At 26.5% G+C, this 19863-nt stretch overlaps 1 protein-coding gene across 2 annotated transcripts in view; it reads right to left on the bottom strand.

Moving 5' to 3' along the window:
- Positions 1 to 508: 508 nt before the first annotated feature.
- The window catches only part of LOC136085844 (guanine nucleotide-binding protein subunit beta-like protein 1), a 24013-nt gene continuing 4658 nt past the window's right edge, over positions 509 to 19863 (bottom strand). For both annotated transcript variants that reach the window (XM_065807511.1, XM_065807509.1), the window contains 8 exons: positions 17709 to 17834; positions 17409 to 17527; positions 16763 to 16800; positions 14016 to 14094; positions 13008 to 13145; positions 5975 to 6054; positions 4965 to 5074; positions 509 to 713 (listed from right to left, as the gene is read on the bottom strand). In XM_065807511.1, the coding sequence (XP_065663583.1) occupies positions 557 to 713; positions 4965 to 5074; positions 5975 to 6054; positions 13008 to 13145; positions 14016 to 14094; positions 16763 to 16800; positions 17409 to 17527; positions 17709 to 17834 (847 nt within the window). In that variant the 3' untranslated portion in view covers positions 509 to 556. The remainder of the gene's footprint in view (positions 714 to 4964; positions 5075 to 5974; positions 6055 to 13007; positions 13146 to 14015; positions 14095 to 16762; positions 16801 to 17408; positions 17528 to 17708; positions 17835 to 19863) is intronic.

Raw genomic sequence — 19863 nt, 5'->3', positions numbered from 1 at the left:
GTGTTAAAAGGTCAAAAGTTTGACCGACCGTAACTCAGAAATTACAAGTATTTAAAAAAAAAAAAACTTGCAGGGCTCATTTTTACCCTAATCAGTATTACTATATAAAAAATTAGGCATGATTGAAGGATATAACTTTTGAGCATTGCCTGATTTTCTAAAAAACGGTTCTTAAGAAATACTATTAGAGAATAATTAGGCCTCAGTAAATTTTTCGATAATTTCGTCAAAGAATTAAAAAAATATTATAACAAAATTACTACACAAAATAAATATATACCAAAAAAAATAAAAAAAAATACTGTTCTTAAGATAATTATCTGAAAAAATTTGCACACATAGGAATGGTTTTTACAGAAAGCAAACTAAAAATTATTCATTTATGCCCATGTGAGCACAAATACTAAATATTATAACGAGATCTTTGAAAAAATTAAAGAAAAAAGAGAAAAAAACAAACAAACGAAAAAAAAGAATAAAAGAAAAATTTCGCGTTAAGTTTTAAATATTTTCTTTTTTTCGGACAAATAATAAAATATACTTTAAATAAAAATATCTAAGTGTTTTTATAAACATCCCAAATTGAAATTTTTCCATCTCTTGCAGCGATACCAATAAGATTTCCAGAGCTATAAACTATGCTACTTATACCTTTATTATGATATTTTAAAATGGCTAGAAGTTTCATTTTTTTCCAACTATATAGACGAACTCTAAAAAATAAAAAATAAACTTTCTTTTTAAAATAGGTTATTTAGCTTGTTATTTGGACTATATTAATACCTAACTTCCCTTGTTATCAAAAATAATTCAAATTAATTTTCTGAAGTGAGAAAGAAAAACTAGAGTTATATATAAAATGTACTTTGATAATTACTCCAAAGGTTGGCCCAAAGTGACTCAAAAACACTAAAGATTTTAATTTGTATAATAAATTTTTGTAATTGTGAGGAGCGAAATAAGTATTTTCTGCAGTTATTTACAAAACGAAGCCCAAAAACATTAATATAATGTAAGTCTCAATTTTATCAGAAAATTATTAATTTGTCTCACATGATGTCATTTTTAATAAAAAACAACAAAAAAAAAAACAAAAAAAAATCACACAACCAAACATCACAACTAGTCACAATTACAACTCTTTGTAATTCTGATTCTTTTCATTAAGATTTGATTGATTTTACTCTTTTAACATTCATGAGTCCAAGTAGCAGAGACCAAGTAGCAATAAAACTTAGACTTAGTTGATCTTAAAAACTAAATGTAGTTTTATAAACACTTCACTTAAAAAAAAATCTTGTCTCATTTTTAAATAACAGCAACCTTGTGGTTAACTGGTACGTTAAACACAAGAACAAAGCTGTAAATTGAAATTAGATTACATCACATACGAATATTGCAAGGGAACTCTTAAAGGTAAGATTAATAATTGCTTCTCGTTTACATGTGCTTTATTTCCTTCCTTTAATTTCCTGCATTCAAATTTATTTAATTAGTTATATGTACTATGTTACAGGAGAAAAGAGAGCCATGAAATTTGTTATCCCAAAACTGTTACTTCTTGTTGATGCTACAAATTGTTGCTCAGGCACCCAGTATCGCAAAGCCCAAGCTGCCTGTTCCCACTTCCCTAAGAGAGATCAGCCATCTTTAAGAGAAAGAGGAAGTCTGACAGCAAGAAAAAAATTGGAGATACAAACTATAGTTTTATTGATGCAGTTGAAGAGATGCAATGCTTACTTAACCAGAAAGACATTAATGATCAAAGACCTTGGTTTTACCAAGTGAGCCTTTGATATCCAGACTTAAATAGTAAATTTTGTTGGATAAAAACATTCCAATCACAGGTTAGAGGAAACATTTTTCAACTTCTTTATTCAGAACACTTGGCTGAGCTTCTTAAACAATGTGGCTGGTCTTTTCAAGGCATTTGGTATCAATTACTATTTGAGTGAATTAGCACCTATTTAAGCACCTTTTAAAGAGTTCATTTTTTTCACCAGAAACAACTACCTGTCTACTCATACTTGCCTATTAAAGAGAACTTTACCAGTGTCAAGATGTTGCTGAGTGCCTTGAAGTATGATATGTACAGGTGGAGAGTCTTCAGAGACATCAATGTGGAGTAATTCCTCATATACCTTCAAAGCAGTATAATAAAACTTTCTTGTTTCCTTTGGCTCTGGGGCAGCCATACCACTAAAACGCACTTTCACTAAAATTACTGGTCACAACAGACAAGTTCTCTATGGGCAAGAGCAAACTGAAGTGCTACTGATAGAACCTCAGAAAGTGCTTATGCCACCACTTCACATCAATATAGGCCTCATCAAGCAATTTGTCACTGTTTTTTATTCAAAGTTTAATACTTTTTATTTGAAAACATGCATATTCATTATACAAAGGATTGCAGGAACCACCACCAGTATTATTGATGATGATTTCTGTGATTTTTGATTTTGCAAAAGAAATTGTTCTGTACTTTAAAAAAAAAAACAAGTTTAAAGTTTCACGAAATAAACAAAAGGAGCTAAAACCTAAATGCCACTCCTTACCATGACTGCTGCTAATTACCCTTACCACAACCGCTACTCATACCAAGACTGCTACACACAAATCCTTACCATGACTAATCTCATATGTAAAACTTTTTTAAAATTTTTGTCTGGAGATAAAGGTCACTATAATATACATGTCAGCTTTCAGGGTTGCCGCTATAATTCTAGAATAAAATTCCCTGATTTTTTCAATAAAATTTTGCATTATTTCTCCTGATATTTTTATTATTTGTACTCGAAAACTAGGCATTAAAACTTCAACATAAACCCCCAAACACGCTATTTTTACCCCTCCCCCAAAGAAATCAGATCACTTTCCATAAACAAGGAATTTTTATATTTCTGTTTTATATAGCAAACCAATAGTTTGTTAGATAATAAAAATAATCAAACACTTTGTCTTTTATTTTAATCAAACACTTTGTCTTTTATTTTAATCAAACACTTTTACCATTTTAAAAAACAGTTGAAATTAGCAAATTGATCTTTGAAATAAATATAAAAACTAATACTAAACATGAAGAATGTCAAAATTGAAGAACATGAAGAAAAATTAATCTGAATAAAAGCTCATAAAACAGCTTAAAAACAGTTGAAAACAAATCTTTAAAGAGATGTAATCATCTTTAGGCGTCTGTTTATGTCACTAAAGAATTTCTGCAACAAACTACAATGTAGCTAAAAAAGTTCACTTGTTCAATGTGAACGTTAAATCATCTTTAGTTCCTTCTAAGACTCTCATAACTCTTGCATTTTGGTTGCAACACGATATGCCTGCTACTCTTTGGTCTTTGACCAAGCTCATTATACTTGGTTGAAGACCAAAAACTTATTACTGCAAAATGCTCATAAAAATTTTACACAATCAGCTTTTCTGGCAGGAGAACCATGTTAAAGTTTGCATGAAGATTTTATTAACTTTCCTGATTAAAAACCAATTTTAGCACCATGGATTACATGGAGGTTGCAACTCTTAATTTTAAGAAGTATAGGTAGTATAGGTAGCTCTTGTTGCTCATGTTGCTTTTTAGTAAGATCAAGAAGCAACTAGTTTACTCTGGGGGCCATCCCTCCAAATTTTTTTTAGATTTAGGTATGTAATAGTTAATTTAAAAAAAAAAATGTAAATTTGTTGCAGTGGAGTAGCCCGAAAAATGAGATTCAAAATATTTGTATTTAACATAATATATTCGCTGTTGAATACAAATCGCAAACAACTAATATTTACATCCATTTCACAATATTCACAAAAGATTTCTTAATATTTTGTGTTAAAATTATGTGTAAACAATGTCAAAGACCAAAATTATTAACCTTTTTTTTCTTTCCAAAGGATTTAGCAATTGTGCTATCAAGAAACATTTTTTGATATAATAGACCATTCTCATTACAAAGTATTCAATTAGAAATTTCTATGTAATGCATTTTTGTAAAACAGAAAAGATTTCTGCAAAAGTTTTATTAGATTGATCTATTAAAAGAACTGCTTGCTTTTTGGATGTAGATTGTGCAGGCTTAAAGTAGCAGGATACTGATTTTGACTTCTGAACATATTTTTCCCTCCATATGAATTGCCACAGCTCTATGGTTTAATTAAGCTAAATTAAACTTGGCATGTTTTGCACTTGGTTGACTTTTTATCTGTGCTATTTACAAGCCATTTTTAACAATGGATCACTCAAAACCATATTGTATTTTCACTTCAGAAGAAAATACAATATGGTTTTAAAAAAACTCTTCACATATTGCAGCTAAATTTCACATTTCTACATAAAAATCTTCACATTTCTACATAAAAATCTTCACATTACTACATAAAAAAACTTTGAAAGTCTTCACATGTTGCAGCTATTTACTACATAAAATTGCTACATAAAAAAATACCTGATAAATTCATTTAAATTATTAAAAAATGGCTAAATGTTTTGCATAAATTTTTTGTTTGATTCATACTGTAAGTAAATGATAATAATAAGAGATAATTTATTTTATAATGATAAAATAATAATATACATGAGCAATCTTTTGAACTATATGATTATTAGTAACCTAAAAGATTTACTATAAAACATTTTTAAACATTAAATTAATACGAAATTAAAAAATTCCCTGATTTTTCCTGATTTTTAACAAAATCAATCTTTTTCCCCTGATATTTCCTGAACAAATCTAAATTTCCCTGACTTTTCCCTGAATTCCCTGATTTGGTGGCAACCCCAGCCTTTTTCTTGCTTACTTTGCTTCTGAATTAGAAAATCAGAATTAAAAACTTCCATTCCAACTTCACAAGCAACATTCTTTTTATCAACTGAGATCAACCAAAAGTAATTAATTAGTAATTAAATGAAACTCATTTTTCTATTTTATTATATTGTATATCAAAAGGAAGCTGACATAAATACTTACACTCCATTCCAACTTCCACAAGCAACAATTTTTTTGTCACTTCTAATTGAAAGTACACTATAGCCACTGCTCATAGTCTCATACTCCTTGATTTGTATCAAATGAAAGTTCTAAAAAACAATTTATTTTATTGTTACATATAAATACTTTTGTGTAAAAATATTTTTGTTATAAGAAGATGAATGGAGTTATAATTATGAATTATTTTAATAAAAAATATATTTATTATGCAGAATACAAATTAAAGTTATTAAATGTTATAAGCTATTAGAAAACCATTAAACAACTATTATAAAAATTGTAAAAAGTAAATGTTTGCATTTAAGAATTTATAAGAAACAATGGAATCCAAGAATAAACGAGTGCTTGAAACAGTTGTTATAATAAATATTAAAAAAGAGTTTTAAACTTATTTCTTATAGATAAGAGATATACTGTTTTTATAAATTTTTTGTAGAAGGTAACCACAAATCTCATACAACATTATAAGATACTAAATAATTATGTAAATTATGTAAAGTTGTACACTTTGTTCGGCATAAAATTATGCATATAAGAAAGTTGTGCTTTAGTTTACTTTATGCATATAAGAAAGTTGTACTTTTTTTTTAGACATAAAATTTACATAACATTTTTATTTTTTAATTTTTTTTTTTTGATATTTATCAAAAAATATTTGTTATAAATTTTATATCAACATAATCATTGTTATCAACATTTTATTAGTTTTCTAATTTATAGAAGTTTGATTTTCCAATTTTTGCAAAATGTCAAAAACATTTAGCAAAAATTGGAAAATCAAACTTCTATAAATTAGAAAACTAATAAGGTAAGTGAATATGAATAAATAAAAAATACGACATCACTGTTTAACTTTAGGTGTCAGAAACAAACAGTAACTAGTAGTAACTATGAACTGTTACTAATTATTCTTTATAAATTTTGCAAGAAGTATTTCTTATATTTTATAATAATTATAAGTATAAAAGATATTTTAATTATACATTCACCTCATCTATATTATAAAAATGAATTTTATTTCCCGTTGATGCTGTGATTATCTTTCTTCCGTCTGTATCCATACTCATTACTTAAGAAAAAAAATTATTATTAGAAAAATTTTTAATGATTATATGTTTATTATACAGTTTATCTTGAGATATCTAATGTTAAGCTTACATTAGCTTGAGATATCTAAGCTAATGTAAGCTTAGTATAATAAATATTATTAACTTAAGATACCTCTAATGCTCCGTAAGTTACTACTTAAAGATGAAAGATGCACAATAATGAATTACATCAAAACCAAATTTTTTCATTATTACCATACTAATAATTTTTGTTCCTCAACTATTTTATGTGCTAAATACTATCATTTTAGAATCTTAAAGAGCCTAGGCATGGGTAATTGACCTTCGATAAGAAATATAAAAAAAAAATTTAAAAAAAAACAATTGCAATTAAAACTTTTTATAAAATAACATTACATGAAAAAAAATGTTTAAGTATAACATAAAAAAAAAAAAAAAAATTAGAATATGAACATGTGTTACTCCTACTTTAAAATCCACCTCCCAAACCCTAATATAACAAGCCCTAACAATAACAAACATAAAAAATTTAGTTTTATAGTATATTAATGTAACAGTAAACATTAATTTGCTTATTTAATTTGCTTAAACAAATTTTAAAAATTAAATAAATACATTTGTTATTTCCTTTAACAAATAACGAATGTATTTATTCAATAATTAAAACATAATTGAGCAACCCTCCGAATTAGGGTCAGCATTTGACAATACTGACCTCAAAATGTTTGAGGTCGACAATAAATCGCTGAGCTTTTTTCTATGTTTCATAGTAAAAACTTTGTGTCAAACTTTTTTGCTGACCTGATGCTGACCTCTAACAGTTTAAGGTCTAACTTAAATTTAAGCAATATATTGCCAACCTCATTTTTCATGATTCTGAGGGCTGATTGAGTAATTTATTATTTAACAATCTATGCCAATTTAATTAGGCCATGTTGCCATAGACCTCAAAATAGCTAGATTTAAAGAATTTTAAGAAACAATAAATTAATTTCAAAATGAATTTATTGTTTCTTAACAATAAATTAATTTTAAACTAAATTTGAACATTTGAGTTTTGTAAATAAAAAAGAGTAGCAATAAGTGAGATAAAAAAGAAAAAAGAGAAAAATAAAAATGAGGTATGAAAAATGAATGACAATGGGAATTAATGAAACAGAAGATGAACTTTCATTGCTGACATCTTTGGAGTCAGAAAAAAATGAGGAGTATCAGTCCACTTAAATTATGTAACAAACGTTATGTTAACAAAAGCGAAATAATACTTTTCAAAGTACAGCTTTCTAAAACACACACCTCGAAAACACACATTTGGGTGTTAAAATTTTTTTAAAAGTTAGCTCATTGTTACTTTATTGAGTTAGTATACAAATAATTTTAAGCTCTTATCTTACATAAATAACAATAAGTGCACAATTTACAGACTCTAACAATGATCTAGAGTATACATTTTAAAAGTATTTCTGGATTTCTTGATAGTAATGGTAGTTGAATAGTAACCGGGGTTGAAAAAAGACTGGGGCCTAAGCCGGATTTGATAAAATATAGCCGAGGCCAGGTTTGTGACCGGGGCTGCATAAACATTTTTACATCTTAAAGTATATTTTCTTTATTCAAAAATCATGTTATATTTTGTATATATATGCAAATATAAACATCATTATGATCAACATGATCATCATAATCATCATAATCATCATTATCATGATCATCAAAAACCATCATGATCATCATAACCATCATGATCATGATCATCATGATCATCATAACCATCATGATCATGATCATACATCATTTTATGCTGTTTCTCTAATATAAACAATCTAGAGCATTTTATTTTCTTAACTAAACCTCATTTATACAATAGACACTCTCTTCAAGTTTTCTTAATTCTACCATTATAATTTTCTCCCGCAGCTGTTACCTCTCTACGTGCTGATTCCTAAATAAAATTTAATCTTCTGTAACAAACATTGTTCATAACAATGTTTTTTTTCCTAATCTGTCTAAGACTATGCCTTCTTTTCTTGTCTCATTAGAGTCACACCACACATCCATCTGATCATCTTTCCTTCCGGCAAATACTACATCATATAAATATTTAAGTTTATATAAACATGAATGGATACTGTAAGCCAGCATCTAAATAAATAGCAAACATATATGATTATATCCATAATATGGATGCATAAAACGCATCTTAGAAGCTTTTATTCCTTCTGGAATAAAAGTTTGGAAGCTTTTATTTCTTCTCTTCAATTTTAAGTCAAGCCTCATTCTACTCATTTTTTTCATCTTTTTTACAAGAACATCTCACTTAAGAAAAAATATCCTTTTATTATTCCATGAAGCCCTTGTCTAATGTTAAGCTCTGTTATTCTCAGTTTACTAAATCTTGTATCTTATCTGTCGTATCTCAGATGTTAGGTTCTAGAGACTTTTGGTTTTCAACAGTGTGATTAACTAAAGTAAGTTTAACATTTCTCTAACTTATGGGTCTGATCTTTCTACTTCTCCCTATAATAAAGCAAAGTTGCAAAGAAATCTTACTCTACTTTGACTCTTAAATCTAATGGCCACACTCTTCCTGCCAGTTAAACAGATTAACCCATTGTTAAACAACCAAATCACTCTAGCTTCCAAATCTAAAGTTAATTCTCAATTAAAAACTTCTACAGTTTGTGCTCCGGACAAGATTTCCATCATAGTCTTCAAAAAGTGTTCTCAAGAACTCTCTTCAATTTTTGCTAAATTTTTTAAAATTACTAAATAAGTGGTTCCATTATTTCAAAACTCTAAAAAACACTTTGACCTCTTTAACTATCCTAAAATTAATCTTCACTCTGTTACTAGTTTCTTTATATAAAGATTTTGAGATTATTAAGTTATTTCTTTATAACTGCAGTATTAAAGTTACTCTTGAAGGCCTACACTCTTTATTTCAGGTAACTTTAAGGGTACCACAAGGTTTTGTCTTTGCTCCTGTATTGTTTCTTATCTACAATAACTATCTTCATAAAAATTTTACATCTAAAGTGGCTCTATTTGTTGATGACTCAACTTTATATTCTTGTCTTGACATAATATTTTCACTTTTTGATTGCTTAGAATAAGCAGTCAATTTTTAATCTGATCTCTCTTCTGTAAAGCCTAAGGCTTGTAGTGGCTTATGGATTTAAATTCTGTACTTAAAATCTTTATCTGCCAAGCTTAAGCCACTCTCCCAATATTGTGAGGTTGCATTTCTTTCTTTTTTTCAACAAATACCATCATGGTCAATGCTCAAACAAGCTATCATCTCTATTAAAATAAACCATAAATCATTGTTGTTTGGCTTCATATTCAACAAGCTGCATCCTTTATCTGTATCTGTCCCTTAATGCTATAAAAACTTTTATTAATTCAGTTTTTTTCCTTGCACATCAAAAAAACTCTTACCCACCTTTATGTTTTCCTTTTTAATACAACCTACAACTTTTTATGTCTTCAGTTAACCATTTCCAAGTATTTTAACTTATTCTTTATTTTAAAGTAACTCATAACTTTATAGTGGTTGCTTGCAATCTAGTTGGATGTAAAGTAGAGTTTAAAAATATATACATATATGCCAGCATTTAATAAATAGTAAATGTAAGCATAAAATATATAATGTATTATAAACTTTTTTTTATCAAATCAAACCCTGCTAAATCTTATATTTTTGCCAGGGCCGGGTTTGCAAAAAGTCACTTACTTAGTAGTGGTAAAGAAATCTCTTTTAAACAATTGAAAACTACTGGTAGAATTAAATTATTTATCCAATCAGCAAAACTTGACAGCTACAAAATGTTGTGCAAAACAATAGACAAGCTTACATCATAGACAAACAAAAGACAAACTTATATCATAGAAAAGAAAAAGACAAGCTTACATAACATTTTTACATAATCAAGACCCCAAAATATCATTTAATAGAAATGAAACAGTTTGAAAAATTGATTGTTGTATGTTTATTTTTGCATTATAATTTGGAGTAAAATGTGTTTCTTTTTCAAGATAAAATTCAAAGTTACATTTGGAGTAAAACCCAGTGCACCTTGCAACCGGTAGCACTTTATTATTTATTAAACCTAAATACTGACTCTCAATAAATAAAAGGTACAAAAAAGTTTTCGTCGTCTCTATATTTTGAATGGTTCAGTGTTAAACAAGTGAGTGTCTCATTTTACAATATTATTTAACATTTACATGAAACATTTATGGAAAAAAAAATTCAACATTAAAATTAAACTCATGATTGCATATTATTTCATTTTGATTCATTTTATTGGATTTTAATAATTAACGTTAAAAAATTAACAACTAAATATATTTTTTATAAAATATCTGAAAAATTCATTGTTAAAAATTTTTTTATGTAAAAAATAAAATTTATTCCAAAACACCACAATAGTTAAATACACATATAACAACAATTAACAATACTAATGATAATGCCTACCATAAAAGAATTGACAATGAAAATTTCTTAGAAACTACTTTTGTAAAAACTTGACTTAATAATAAAAAAATCTTGATAAAGTTATCTAATAAAAGCTAATAAAAAAGACAGGTTTTAATAATTTTATTAAGCTCTTAATATTATCTACACATAAAACTTCTGCCAACTAAAAGTCAAGATGTACAGGCTTCCCATCAGCACATATGTGTGGAAGCCCTATATCTATCTGAAGCTGCATAACTTCTTTATTAAATACTACTTTATTTATATCTACAGTAGAAACGAAAGTTATGAGTTTTTTCAGCATTCTCTCTGTAATTTCGCAACTTTGAGACATTGGGTCGATCGCAGAAAGGCATATTAGTAAAAGATTGTAAGTAAGTTTTTAGCAAGGTCTTAAAAAACGATGAATTGAAGTCAGGATTTTAAATAATTATTTTTGCCAAGTTTTTTTCAGCATTCTTTCCAAGGTGTATATGTAATTCAAAAGCAATTTTTTTTTATCTTTCAGGTTTAAGTTTCAACTTTGTTCCTGTTATATTTTTTATCATCTTTGGCTAAATAAAACGAGTTAAAATTGTTTTTACCAGTTCATGCTTGTCATAAATTCAATGGACTTGGGGTTCTTTTTGTTCAAAAGTTAAAATGAATGATTTAAAAATAGGAAGAATTTCAACGTACAAATTAATTAAACTAATTGTTATTTCATAACAATTTTTTTTACAAAAAAAAAACTATTGCAAAATTTAATCTCGTGAAAATTTCATAGAAAACATTGTTGCTTAAATGCAAACATTGCCATATTTGAAATTTTACACAACTAAATCACAAATCAGTAGCAAAAAACATCTGGAAACCCCAAAGGTTTAGTTACACAAGATTCATATACTAAGAATAAATAACATAATTTCATATAATGATATTAAAAGTGGTGAAGATAATGAAATATTTGAAGACTTACTGTATCAGTTTAATTAAAATCTAAAAGAATTTGAAAAACGAGTACCTACAGCAAACCTATAGATTCAATTTTTTAATATGGCATCGATTGCAAAGGAGTTTATAAGAGCTGAACACATGGGAAATTGGAAAGCTTATTTGAACAGCATTAAAGAAATGCTTCCTTATTTCCACACATGAGGGCATTTTCCTTATGCTAAGCCTGTGCACTTGTATTTACATGATATGCTACAATTAGAGAAATTAATAAAATGTAGTGTTTATCAAAGATTTATCAAAGAGTTTTTTCACTGTTAGATGTTCTAATAAACTCAATTGTGGTAAAAATTTTGTAGATGATTTCATAATTTAAAACTTTTGTTAGATCAATTTTTATTATAAAACTTACCATTTACCAGAAAAATATGAAAAACCATCTTTTTTTACCTTTGACCTTTTAATAATTTTTTTTGCAGATTGATGAGGACTTTTATTATTTTATTTGTAATAATGTTCTCAAGGTTTCAACTTTCAGCTCTATGCAAATTATTATAAATTGAAATGCTTATTTGTAATAATGTTCTAAGGTTTCAACTTTCAGCTCTATGCAAATTATTATAAATTGAAATGCTTATTTGTAATAATGTTCTCAAGGTTTCAACTTTCAGCTCTATGCAAATTATTATAAATTGAAATGCTTATTTGTAATAATGTTCTCAAGGTTTCAACTTTCAGCTCTATGCAAATTATTATAAATTGAAATGCTTATTTGTAATAATGTTCTCAAGGTTTCAACTTTCAGCTCTATGCAAATTATTATAAATTGAAATGCTTATTTGTAATAATGTTCTCAAGGTTTCAACTTTCAGCTCTATGCAAATTATTATAAATTGAAATGCTTATTTGTAATAATGTTCTCAAGGTTTCAACTTTCAGCTCTATGCAAATTATTATAAATTGAAATGCCTATTTGTAATAATGTTCTCAAGGTTTCAACTTTCAGCTCTATGCAAATTATTATAAATTGAAATGCTTATTTTGATCCAACTATATAAAACAATTAATGTACAAATATACAATTTACATTTTCTTTTTTTAATAAAGAAATCATAAAATATTTTATGATTTCTTTATTAAAATTGTATTTTTATTTTTATAACATACATTTGTAATCAAATTAACAAACTTTTCGACACAGTAATAAAAGGAAAACTTTAATCAAGATTTGTTTATATGTACACTTTTATTACATTTTGGTATGATATAAAAATGAATGATGTAAAAGTTTATTTTTAGTTTATTTAAAGTTCTTTTAAATAAAGTAATATGTTCATAGTAGTTAAAAATCCCTCAAGGTAAGGTTTTATAAGGTTTTTATTATTCAGTTAACTTAAACTGTCAAATGAATAATAAAGCAATATAGTCAATATAGATAGTCAAAAGGACGCCTGCTTAAAAAAGTTTTTTTTAAATGATAAAAATTATTTCAGCAAATCACATTACATTTAAGTAATAAACAAATTTATAACATACCTGGATCTTCATAAACTTTTTCTTGATGAAGCATAGAACTCTCAAAAACATTCCACAAGCTAACACTCCCATCTTCATATGCACAAATTAAATATAAAATGCAGTCTCTTAAGAATAATATGCATTTCATGACCATACCTATAACAAAACTTAAAATATAGAAGTTGTTGAAATAACTACAGTAAAATTTAAGAAACATCAACTTTTCAGTTTTTAGCGCATTTCACAAGCTTTCTAAATATGCTTGAAAAAATTTCTTTATATTATTAAATTTAAAATAAAAACCATAAAAGGTGCAAAATTTAAATGAAAAAAAAAAAAAAAGTTAAAAAAAAAAATTGATTAAAGTTACATTTTTTTTTGAAAAGGCTTCCTTTCAAAAGTTTAAAAACAATAACACCTTACAGTTAAATCAAGTATCATTCCCTGCAATTAAATCAGGTTTTTGTAAACAATTAAATCAAGTTTTTGTAAACAAAAACTTTTGATTGCAAATTAAACTTATCCTTTTCACTGATGAATTAAAGTTATTCAGTAATGACAGAATTAGGTCAAACATCCAATAGAAGACAGACTCCAAAATATCAGTTAGATAATGTGAAACATTAATTAAATTTTATGGTTTGGGAGTGTTTTAGTGTTTTATGCTGCCACATTCAAAGTATAAAATGACTTGCAAATGGATCTTACAACTAGTAAAGGATCCAAAGCATTGTAACAGATCTGTTAAGAAGAATATTTTAAACCTCAAAAAATCAAAGTTTTACAATTTTAGTGATTTGTATTAAGAATTGAAATAATATAAAGCACATTTGGTAAAATATTCAACTTATTTGAGAAAGTTTGTGAAAAATTATGTGTTTAAAACTGAAAACAAGTTGATGTTTCTAAACTTTTGCACGCTACTGTATTTATATATATATAAAAATTTTTAAAAAGTTTTATAACAAAGTTACATAATAAAAAAGTAAAGATTATTAGCAGATAAAAATAAAAAAGTTTTCATGCCAACTTTAATATCAGGCTTCATAGTATATATTACACCATTCCCAGTGAAGGCATTAAAATCAACTGCAGTGACAGAAACCTTAAAAAATAATTGTTATTATTACTGCAAATCCAAAATCAACAAAAGTTTTTATACTTTTATTAACATATATTAATTATTAACATTTTTTATAAAAATTATTAACATAATAATTATTATAACATATATTATAACAAATAATGTATATTATATTATAACTTTACAACATATATTATATTATAACATTACAACATATATTATATTATAACATTATAACATATATTATATTATAACATTATAACATATTATAACATAATAATAATTATTTTTATAAACAATTATTAACATAAATTTATTAACATATATAGAATGCATATAAGCAACTATGCAAATATACAACTACATTTATCATTATAAGTCATTATTAATTCAACACTGTTAACATCAAGTCAATATTCTATAAGATATGATTATCCTATCTGATCAGGTTATTCAAATTTTTTTTTTTTTTTTTGTTAATTCACCTCCCCAAGGCCCAGAAGGCCACTACAGACGAGGAGGCTACTTAATTGTGGTTATAACCCTCTCTCAACTTTATAACTTCGAAACACAAACCTTGATGAACAAGGCCGCTGCGCGGAGAAACAAGTTTAATAAAGCTATTTCTTCTTTAGTAAAGTGCTAAAAAAAATTTTTGTAAACATTTTTGTAAGTTGCATTTGTTCTGGCGGCTAAGCCTAATCTCCTTTTCTTTTTCTTTTCTACCAAATACTACTGTACTTATTGCTTAAAAAATTCATTAAACTTGAAAAAATTTAGTTTAGTGTAGCTTCTTAGTTAAGTCACATCCTTCTGCAGTGGTTGTCCTTATGTGCTAAAATATTTTTTTAAATTACCATTTTAAATTTGTAGCATTCCAAGTCTCACTTTTCTTGTTCTTCCTTTTTTACCTTCTTAGTAACTCCCAACATAAAGAGTAAAAAAAAGGTTTGTTTGGAATGCATTTGTATATAAATAAGCCCCAATATTAAAAAAAAAAAGTCTTTAAATTTTCTAACATGTACAATTCTAATGTATATACAAAATGAGACAATATGGACAAACTAGCTTATTTAAATTAATTTATGTATTATTTATTTAAACTTTAAGTTTTTCTAAATAACTTTTAGAAACTATATTTCTTTGTAGTTTTTATTATTTTTATTTCATATTTTAATATTGCGTTACATTTTTTGTCCAAGAACCACACCAATATTATGTTTGCAACAGTTGTGTTAAAACACATCTTTCACTTAACTTTTTAAAACAAATCAAAGTTTGTTTTTTAATCATAAAAACTTAGCATGATTCAACCCCATCTTATTGAGCTTACTAATAAGACCAATGACTAGTAACCAATTAGGGTTTGATTTTGTCACAATCGAGTTTGAAAAATAAATCTAAGTTTGAGTTTGTAGTTAGTTTGTAGCCATGATCATCACAATGCCTCTACCATTTTCTTCTCTGCTTCTAATGTCTTCTCTAGAGAAATAAATTTTGGCACAAACCAACTTACCCTTCCTTGTCCAAGTGCCTCTCTGCTTCACCCTTAGATCCAAAACTGTTAAAAACAAAAACTAAAATAAACATTTTAGGAGGAGTCTAATTAATTGATTTTTATTATTGTTAAGTAGCAGCATATCCCTAATAATTAAAATTGCACGTAGCATTTACAATTGGGCATTTCCATTTCTTTGCATGAATTTTTTCCTCTTCGCTTTTACAATGGAACTTAAAGCAATTTACATTCCATTACAACTATTGTAAAAAGCAATTATAACAAAAATATTTTTGTCATATATTAGGCTATCTGAATGCTTAAATATATATATTTTTATCATTTTATTTTTTTAGTTTGCCAATGTCTCAATAATTTGAAAAATATACAATGATTTTCTAAAAGCTATACTTCTAGAAATATTTGATGACTGCTATTTCTTGTTTAAAATATATAAAATATGAGTAGATATAATATTTTATTTGGAATACTCAAAAAGAATTTTTTTTTATAGCTAACTACATGAACTCTACAAATTTGCAACTTCTGTGCATGACCATGGCTACATGAACTGCATTTAAACAATTGCTGTGACTCATATGATATAAACCGCAATCCTATAATGTTCTGGAAATCTTTACATTTTATATATAAAACATTATTTAAAAAAATAAATACTGCTAAAACTTATATTTTCAGAGGAATTAATGGTTTTTTATCTAGTAACTAAAACGTGCATTTTTCTGTTCCATGCGTATATAAATTTTTTGAACATTTATTTTACACCATCAAAAAAGTTAAGTTGATAGGGTTACCCCTGCTTATAAACAATGCTAATTTGACTTTTTTTGTCACACCTTTTTATCAAAAGTATTGATAAAAAAAGGATGAATAAGGTTAGAGACCCAATCGGTTACTATGTAGAACACATTGTAGCACTTCATTTGTCAATTTAATGTTAAAGTTTGACTTAAAGAGGTATAATATGTCTATGGGCCTTATAAAATCCAATTTTTTAAAATTATTTTTAAAACATATATAGATTATAAGAGATACTTTTATCATAGAAATATATTGCCACATATAAATGTTTTTTTAAATATTCATATTTTTCAACAATTAAGTATTTAAATATTTATTGTTTCTTGTTTAATCTAAAAATTAATTAATTTCAAATATTTGAAAAAATACCTCAGAATCAGAAGATGGATAAGCCAACCAAAAAACATCTAAAAAAAAAGTAGTCTTCCATTCTTTATTTGTTTTGTTTTAAAATAAATATAATATATAAAGAATAAAGGAATTATTAGTTTAAGGAATTTATATTATAATATAATTATTAGATCAATACTTTTTACATACAATATTTACAGACAGTTTCTTGAAGGCATCCCCTGTCTCATGCAGCAAGTGTGTAAAAATAAGAGGCAAAAAAGTACTTAAAAACTAAAGCAGCTAGCCATAGGAAAAAGTACAAAAAAAAAAGAAAAGAAGTATCACCAGGCATCACAAACAATCTAATCTGGAACATCACAAACAATACCCCCTGTGTGTCTTCCTCATAAAATGTAGCTATTATTTGATTTTCTAAATCAAATAAAAGCAGATAAATTTTTCTTTTTTTTTGTGGTTATTTTAGTGCTCCAAAAAGACTTAATGGTCTTGTCACAGAACACCATGCAAGAACACTTATCTAAAAATTTCAAGCTGAACTCCTCAATAATGTTGCAAATATGGTCAGAGCAGGAATCAATTCTTGGATCTCTTAATTTGAAGACTCTAACCATTAAAATCATCATTTGTTTTTAAAATTATATTTAAGAAGAATTAAAAGTACCTTTTTCCTTTACAAAATTAATTGAAGCAAATCCCACGTTGTGGACCAATAATGAGTGTTGCAAACAAAACTTAGAATCTTCAATCTTAAAAAACTGAACTAATCCTGAACGATTGTGCCTATAAATATGCCAAATAAAAATGGATTTATATCTCATTTTAGAATATAATATAAGAACATGCCATATAAAATAGTTTATTTAAGAATATGCCGTATAGTTAGTGTACATCATATTCTATGTAATGTCATATCACTACTAAATTTCACCACTTACTATCTTTAACTTGATGAAACTATTACCCAACTAGGTAAAAATCTTCTGAATGCATTATGTTAGCATACAGTATTTCATGAGCACCTGTAAGCATATGAAGCATAGTTCGTTTAGTACTTAAATTCCAAACTTCAATCAAACCATTTTGTGAACTAAATTTAGAAACAAAAATTATTAATACTCAGGAATATATAGAATATTGGTATTGCTTACTATAAGATGTTAAGATTTGCTTATGCATATTTTGCTAAAAAATATTTCATTGAAGTTTTTTTGAATTATAATGAACTTTGTATAACCTAAAAAATAAACATTGATTTTTAAAATATACATTTAAAGCTAAAGTTTCTTAAATGTATTTTTTAAATTTATTAAATTAATGTAATACTCAAGAAAAAAGTATAATAAAGCTTAATGCAAAAGCTGTGGTGCAAAAAAAAAAGGTTTAGTAGCTTGAATGAGAAACAAAGTTGAAAGATGTACAATATGATATGAAAATTTGCATGCACATTATTTGAGCATCAATATTTGTCAATATACTGTAGAAAAATATCAACCAGAAAACTGAGGAAACAAACTAGTCGATCTTCTGTTGAGAAAACTGAATCTAGTTTATCTACTCTAGAGAAAGCAAGTTTTTATATATTTATATAAGAAAACAGTGGCAAGAACAAGCAGCAAGATGGTGTCAACTAAATTGGATCCATACCTTATTAAAACCACAAAATCTGAAAAAGAAGCAATTAATAAGCAGAGAGCAAGAATGATTTTTAATAACTTGCTTTTCAGAATGATCCACAATCCAAAGTTTATCAAAATGATCAATTTCTTATACCTAGAGTCTTCTTAATAACACTTATCGTCTTCCTAATAGAATTAATATCGGTAGAAAATTACTAAATAATGTAAACAAAATGCTTTTAGCTGAGTTGTTTCAATTTTTTTTCAAGACTTTTTATAATTTTTGTATGAGTGATAAGAGAAACCCTAAAAATAAATATATTACAAAAATATATACCTAAACTTATGAATGGAAAATGTTTTAAGTATCCGGAAAAACTAAAAGTTGAGAAAAATATCCAGAATTCTGGAAATATCTGAAAAAAGATAATCCCTGGTAATAACATAAAGCACATCTAAGTAATAACTAGTTTTTAATTTATTCATGTAATATTTTAGTCTAAATAGCTCAGATCCTCATCAAATGCAAAATAAAATATAATAATATTAATTTTGCAATTATGAATATAGAAATAAAACTGAATTCAATCAGTAATCCTGCAATAACTTCTGGTATTCTTTAAAGGTTTTATATCAAGGGTCACAAAAATTTGACCCCCAAGGTAACTTGAAAATGAAATACAATTTATAAAAACTCTGTTGTAAATGGATATATTTGATCAGGGTTAGAGCTTATAGAAAAACCACAAAATTAAAAACAATTCTGTTGATGTAGTTGCAGATAAAACAGAAAGTAGTTCAAAATTAAAATTATATTCTCAACACTGCCAACTTAACATAACATAAAATAAATTTTATGTAATAATAAAACCAAATTATTACCAAATAGCATCCCATATGTGTATAAGCTTACACGTTTATATGTGGTATTTATATAGGAGAAATAAAGAAATTTTACAAAGAAGTATTGAGCAACAGGTAAACAGCATGAAAGGATTTTGGCATGTTTCCAGAGTCACAGAACACACCAAAGATTGCCAGGGTATATTTAATTGGATGCATCCCAAAACAATCACAATTAATTCCCATACCATGAAAGAAAAATAGGAAAACCGCTTGAGAACAAATATGCACAAACAAATATTGAGATGAAATGCTTTTCACAACTTTTGAACAGGGACAATGGTGTTAGAATCAGGGCTGTGGAGTCGGAGTTACGGATTTGCGACATTTTTAGTTGCTAAACAAAATTGGGACTCTGACTCCAATAGTAAAACTTCTTGGTATTACATGTGCATGTACAAAATATTCAATTAACTTTATATTCATACAAAAGTCAAAGAACTTTTCATAAATTTGGGAAAAATTTTTTTTTAACTTCTGGCATAATACTTTTTAAAGAATTCAAAGAATTTTTCAAAAATTTTGCTTTGGAGTCAGAGTCATACTCTGAAAATTTTAACAACTGGAGTCGGAGTTGGTACTTTTTTTTATGACTCC

Source organism: Hydra vulgaris, chromosome 10 (assembly GCF_038396675.1).
Source record: "Hydra vulgaris chromosome 10, alternate assembly HydraT2T_AEP".
NCBI classification, from domain to species: Eukaryota; Metazoa; Cnidaria; class Hydrozoa; order Anthoathecata; family Hydridae; genus Hydra; species Hydra vulgaris.
Note: the sequence above shows the minus strand (reverse complement) of the source record. Positions and strands in the feature narration are given on the sequence as shown.